Below are 7,341 nucleotides of genomic sequence, written 5' to 3'. Positions count from 1 at the left end.
TGAGAGCAGGTCATAATTGCATCCCATGTCATACTGATTTTTGACATTTCGTGCTTATATTTTCTGCTGGTTTAAATGTGGAGTATCACAGGATATATGAATCCAATGTGTGTGTGTGTGTGTGTTTTGGCTATATTATACAGTATTCTTGTTACCACAAGTTATTTGTATACTCATTATGCAATTTAAATTTCCAACAGGACATCACAGGTCAGCTAAAATATAACTGTTCATGTGTAGAGAATCAATGTCTGGCATTGCTTGTGACTACATGGTTTAGCCAGAGAAAATCTGTCACACACACACACACACACACACATATATATATATAATGATGTTGTACACATGCATACAGTTCCTGTGCTGCATGGTGATAATGTTATGATTTACAAGAAACAGCCTTTTGAATTTACATTCAACTGACTGAAACAGAGACTGTGGATTTAATTGAAACTAAAGAGACATGTTGAGAAAATAATAGGCAGTATGTTTTATGATGGTTGGAAGGTAAAGACACAATGAAGCAAGAAATAAGAGTATGTGATTGTATGTGTGTTTGTGTGCCCATGAACATATTCCCCAGCTTACAGAAATGACATACCCTGTTAATCATGTTCACTCACTTTTGTTTCTCTCGTTGATATATTTGTGCATTTGCTTTCAGATTGTGACTTACAATGGACCTTTTGAAATTGTCTCCTTGGTGGGAACTTTGTCAGGGGGTGAAGGTCATCTTCACATTTCTCTCAGCGACAGCGAAGGGCGTGTCATCGGCGGACATGTTGTCGATGACCTTATCATCCACACCACTGCCGAAGTGGTCATCGGAGAATGTGAGGGAAACAAATTTGAACGGGAAAAAGATGACAGTACTGGATACAATGAACTGGTTGTCTACCCTCAACATGAATAGCTTATAAGTGTACAGTCAAAGAAACTGGTGAAGAAGTTACTTTGCTTAAAGCATCAGTTCAGTTACTCAAGGAGGTGTTAATGCGTTCAGACAAATCCATATATGCTACACCACATCTGCTCAGCAGATGCCTGACCAGGAGCGTAACCCAATGCACTTCAGCATCCGCATGCAATGCAAAATGTACTGTGCTTGAAATTGAGGAGAACTGTGACATGTATTTATCATATACATCCTCTGTCGCAGTCTAATATCATCATCTTAGATGAACAGACTATAAATAAATAAACGAACGAACATCCTCTGTCAGTGTCAAAAACTGTAACTCATTTGTCATTATCATTACAAGCACAGCACAAGTCACTGGGATGTTTGTCAGTCTCATGTGGATGAAACAAAATTTTGGTTTCAATGATTAAGCATCTCATCATGTGATGTGTGTGGGTGAAATGATTGAGTGTAATGTTCTATTTTGATAGTTATTCATTAAAAGGGTGGAAGAAGAGAATTTTTAAAAATAAAAAGTGCTCCATTAAATGGCGAAGAGCACTGTGCATTGAAGTTAAAGGATGAAACTTTTCTCCATGAAAGAGACAAGTTGGTGGAAACATTATAAATAAATGTACACAATTTTTAATGCCTCTGTGAGTTTTCTTTTAATTAAAAAAAACCCAACTGTATGTTGTATGTTGTAAGGCCTAGTGTTCAATGAAGTTGTGTTATTTACATGACAGAATACAAACAATTTACATATGTTGAATGTAATGTGTGTGTGTGTGTGTGGATGCATGCATGCATGTGTGTGTTTTCAAGAGCTGGAGAGAGACAGCCAGACAGACAGCCAGAGAGAGAGACAGAAGAGAGAAAATGATAGAAAATATGTGTATGTGTGTGTGTGTGTGTGTGTGAGAGAGAGAGAGTTAACATTATATCTGTAACACGAGCAACATGAATACTTTTAAATAAAGAGTTAATTTATTCATTGTCACAATATGCAATACAGTCACATTTTACAATCAAACATAGATCAACAAAACAAAACTGACAATGTATATATACATCAAAAGAAAAACAGCTTGATACATGTCTCATGACAGTAAATGATTATAAAATAAAGTGTGTTTGCTTTGGAGCACTATTACCTTTGTTCCTGCATATGTGCAGTCACTGAGCGCTTCATATCAGTTCAATTATATCGTCGATGTCCCTTCGTGCTGGATGATATTAGACACTGGATCAGTCTGTAAACACATTTACAGTTCAAATTTCACCAGCCAAGAGCAAGAAAATAGTTTTGCTGGATTAATTTGCTCCATATATAGAAAGAAAAAACATTCAGTACGCACCATTACCCTAATTCCTACTAGCTGCTTTATCATTTTAGTCTATTCTACCAGCAAACAACAAAAAGATACAGTGAGAAGGTAAAGTTTGAGGAATGTGTTTGGGATGTATTTTTCCTCAGACAGAAGCCAGTCAAGAAAAAAACTTTTTTTTTTTTTTTTTTTAAATAGATGAAATGAACATGTGTTAATATGCCAGTTTCTCATCTTCATGTATATATCCCCTTCCTGAGGGGCTTTGGCTTGTTGGAATAAATCATCTGAGCATGGGAAAAATAAGTGGAGTGTTGGCCTAGAGGTAACGTGTCCGCCTAGGAAGCGAGAGAATCTGAGCGCACTTGTTTGAATCATGGCACAGTCGCCAGTATTTTCTCCCCCTCCACTGGACCTTGAGTGATGGTCTGGATGCTAGTTATTCGGATGAGACGATAAACAGAGGTCCTGTGTGCAGCATGCACTTAGTGCACATAAAAGAAACCACGGCAACAAAACGGTTGTCCATGACAAAATTCTGTAGAAAAATCCGCTTCAATGGAAAAAACAACTGCATGCAGGAAAAAATAACAAAAAATGGGTGGTGCTCTCGGTGTAGCGATGCGCTCTTCCTGGGGAGAGCAGCCCGAATTTCACACAGAGGAATCTGTTGTGACAAAAAAAGAACAATACAATTTAAAATCAAGTCCAAAGGATGCTTTGTAGCCTTTTATAAAGGGAAGCACACACAGCAGGCCTTTGTGTAATCACCGCAACCTGAATTGTAAGGCTGGTTGCATCAGACTGGAACTTCAGACAATGTTAATGAAGATTTGTCATTTATTTGTGTGCACCACTTACACAAGACTGCCTTACCCACCAAACTGGGAGATGTGCCCCAAATTCATTGTGCTTCACTGATCAACTGTATTGATCATTGATCAATCAATCAATCTTATACTCAAGAATAGCATCTTTAAGTTATTATACTCTGACACAAACATAGATGGAGATGCGATGGACTCTTTTTCAGATACAAGTATTCTCAGCTTCAGGATCTTCTGAGCTTGGAAAACAAAACAAAAAAAACAAAACTGTTTCTCTTCTGTTGCTATCTCTTTCACCCCAGTTCTTTTTGTGATGTCAGTTCTGAAGGGTTATTTGAATAATGTGTCTTTTTTTTCTTCTTTTTTTCGTCAAAAGAAACATGCCTTGAAGTTGTTATCCATGAGTATAAGAATGATCAAACCACCAGTACAGTTCTGAGAGCTCTTCTGTCTGTGCATGCAATATCATCAATTTCCTTGCAAGATGACAAACTGTTTCCCTCCAAAACTTCGATATCCTAAGTAAAGGTAAGTAACAATGCTAACATGGAAACAAAGGAAGCACAAAATGTTCGCAGCAACTGATGAACTGAAAAGTCATCAGAAGAGACGAGTATGATCTAACATGCATCAACATCTTACATGGGAAATGAAAAAAACCCAACAAAAACAAAAAAACCCCAACAACAACAACAAAAAAACAACAACAGAGAAGTCATCATACGCTAATTTTTTTGTTGGGGAACTTAAGAAGAAAAAAAAGAAGTATAATCGCACTTGAAACTTTGCAACATCCTTTTTTTCCTTTCTTTTTTGCTTTGTTACTTCTGTTTTCACAACAAAGGCAGAGGAAGAAGGTGGAGAGAGGAAAAGGTTAAGGAGAAAGAAAGGGAGAAGGTGATGAAGAACAGAGGGGGACAGAAGACAAATGTTTTTCAACTAGTTTGAATATATAGATAACAGTACACCTATGTACAGTTAACAGTAATGAGAAGTCGTGATTTCATAATGAATGAAAATGTTCCAACACGACTTCACAACCAAACTCTCAAACATCACATCATTTATTCTGTACATAGCTTTCTGTAATATCAGGTCATTTGCAGATTTACTTTTCCCAGGATCTGTTATCCATTGAAAGTTATGCACAAAACTGACAAAGAAAACAGAACGTTTTGTCAATAATATTCACATTTACATAAAAAAGATTACTTGCGCTAGGATAAATGTTTACCAGAAAACAGCTTTATTCCTTATTGCTCAAAGGTACAAAAACAAAACTATATTGTACTCAGTTACAATGCTGATAACATGTCACCCTACACAAGGTGGACTTTAAGAAAGTAAATGTTTTACTTTTCAGTCTTTTTTAAGGCTTTTCTCATAATTATGCATCTGGAAATTACCTAGCACTTTAATGATAATGTTGATCAATCTGCAGAAATTGTTGGCTAACATAAGATGAAAAAACAAAACAAAGAAAACACACACAATCACCCAACCCCCCCAACAAAAAACCCACCCAGCACCACCACCTTCACAAATAAGGAAGAATACATCTAAAACACTGGCTGAATTTCACTCAGTTTATGTTGTCCTCTTCACTGTTTGTAATACAGTATTGTATTGTTTGTAATACAGTATTGTATTTCTCTGTGTGAAATTTGGGCTGCCCTCCCCTGGGAGAGCGCGTCGCTATACTACAGCACCACCCATTTTTTTGTATTTTTTCGTGCATGTAATTTTTTGTTTTTGTTTTTCCTATTGAAGTGGATTTTTCTACAGAACTTTGCCAGGAACAACCCTTTTGTTGCCGTGGGTTCTTTATGTGTACTAAGTGCATGCTGCACATGGGACCTCGGTTTATCATCTCATCCGAATGACTAGCGTCCAGACCACCACTCAAGGTCTAGTGGAGGGGGAGAAAATATCGGCGGCTGAGCCGTGATTCGAACCAGCGCGCTCAGATTCTCTCACTTCCTTGGTGGACACATTACCTCTAGGCCATCACTCCACTTTATGTACTCTTGTGTCCCTACTTAAAAATGACTGGTATTCATTAACCCAACTGTATTAAATATATCTCTCCTGAATGCACTGAATAATCATCAACAGCACATATTCCAAACTTGGTAGAAAATAAAACATTACATCCAAAAAAAGGAAAAATCCCGAGTTTATTATAAGTCAAAACTTGATTAAAAAGAAAAAAAAATAAAAAAAAACAAAAACGAACAAACATAAAACACAAAAGTTCTCAACCTTAAATGAAACAAACCTTTTATTTTTACCACTGGTTTTTACCAAAATTCTAGCTGGTTTTTTTTTGTTTTTGTTTGTGATGTTTTGTTAAAAGATATGTTAATACTTCTAACTTCTGTGTTTAGTTAGCAGAAGCCAGCCTGCATAAAATAAGCAAATAGTATTCTAAAAAAAAAACAAAAAAAAAAGCGAGGAGAGGTGGGGGGAGAGGAGAACCAGGGATTGTGGGGGTGATAAGAGATGGGCTGAAGAGGACAGGAAAAAAAACCCCAGAGACTTCTGGGACAGAAGTAACCCAACTGTGACCTCCCCTTATTCCCCAGCCCACCCCCAGTCTCTTTTCTTTCACTTTCGTTTGACTGTAAATCACAATGGCATGAATTCTGCTGTTTTAAAAAATCACAGACTGCAATGATTCTCGAATTCAAAAGTCATCCACTTGAAAAAGAAAAAAACAAATCAAACAAAGGGACGCAAAGCTTCATGAATAGCAAAATTATTAAAACAGTTTCATAAAACCGAATACAGCATACTCTAAAGAAAATACATAAAAAAAAAAAATAAAAAAAAAAAAATCACTAACTGGACAAATACATAAAGGATTGATCAAATAAGTAAAAAAAAATTAAAAAAGAAAGAAAAAAGAAAAGAATCTAAAAGAAAATCACACACACAAAAGAAACAAGACAAACCAGGTTTGACACACAATATTCAGGACACTTTTTTTTTCAATAAAAGAAATGAATATATGTACACATACTATCAGGATGAAGTCCAATTTCAGTTTACACAATCCAGTACAGATGAAAAGGCAGTGATATGAAGTACGTTCTTAAAGAAAAATTACATGAAATAGTGTAAGTCACTGGTCACCAAAGTCAAGGCAAAAAATACAACATCTCTCAACGTGAATAAATCGTCAATCCAGCAACGCATAATTTAACAATCTTTCAACAAAGAAAAAAAAATCACAGACAATATCATCTACAACGTTATCATTTCCATCACTATCACTTTGAACAAATATTATCTCAGAAACTTCTCAAGAGGACATGCACAATGACAAGTACACACACATGTAGATGTCCACTCTCACACACATTACTTCATGACACACATACATAAAACAGCACACGCTTATTTCGTATGGGGAAGTAGAATGTTCTTTCGACAACAAACAAAAAGACAACAGACGCTCTTGCAATATAAGGCCTAGGGCTCGGGCTGACAAGGCACAAATTGGTAGTGCAACTCAGTTCTCCCACTGAACAAGCAAGCCATATAAGTGCAAGTATATATATTCCAGTTGTCAATATCTTCAGGTCGATCAGTTACAGTGCAACAAGATGTTTTCCTGCAAACTCTGCATGCATCAGAAAACTACATGAAGACAATGAGACACTGCTGAGAATCTCAGCCCAGCCAAACAACAAACAAAAAAGACCTTGGGGAAAAAGAAATCACAACAAACTTCTTTCCCCAAAAAGACAGTGATATGACTATGTGGTCCCAATCAATCATGTTATTTATGCAGCCCAGGTCAAGTCAACTTAATTATGTCCAAAGAGGGATCAACATGTGGTTGTGTAGCAGACATGACCACAACTTTGCTGCATATGAGGCACCACCTCTAATAATCTGGGGGAGGCTTCACTCGGGGTAAGCTGTATGGTGTTAGTCAAGTTTGCCTTTTTACTGGTAGATGTCTGTAATTTGGTACCTCCCTTCAGCCAGGGTAGTGCCAGTGATCTGTGCATGCGCACGCGTGTGCGTGTGTGTGTGTGTGTGTAAGTTCTCTAACGGATTTTATATGACTTGCAGTGACTATGACTCTTAATTTAATGTGTGGAGTGTCTCAGTCTGGTCTTACCAATCTGAAAGAAGCGGCCATCAAGGCACAGTTCCAGTACAATTGAGATATACCTGTGATATCTGCGATACTGCACTGCTATTCCCTCCAGGTCTACCCTGCTGTTATCATACTGTCCATGTTTCATTTTAGTATATTTTCTGCTCACCCTGT

General features: G+C 37.0%; 1 protein-coding gene across 3 annotated transcripts in view; it reads left to right on the top strand.

Moving 5' to 3' along the window:
* Positions 1 to 1,577, top strand: part of LOC143281705 (bifunctional protein GlmU-like) — a 2,893-nt gene extending 1,316 nt beyond the window's left edge. For all 3 annotated transcript variants that reach the window (XM_076586966.1, XM_076586967.1, XM_076586965.1), the window contains exon 3: positions 665 to 1,577. In XM_076586966.1, the coding sequence (XP_076443081.1) occupies positions 665 to 913 (249 nt within the window). In that variant the 3' untranslated portion in view covers positions 914 to 1,577. The remainder of the gene's footprint in view (positions 1 to 664) is intronic.
* Positions 1,578 to 7,341: the final 5,764 nt, after the last annotated feature.

Source organism: Babylonia areolata, chromosome 4, assembly GCF_041734735.1.
Source record: "Babylonia areolata isolate BAREFJ2019XMU chromosome 4, ASM4173473v1, whole genome shotgun sequence".
NCBI classification, from domain to species: Eukaryota; Metazoa; Mollusca; class Gastropoda; order Neogastropoda; family Buccinidae; genus Babylonia; species Babylonia areolata.
This window is presented reverse-complemented; position numbering and strand designations above follow the sequence as displayed.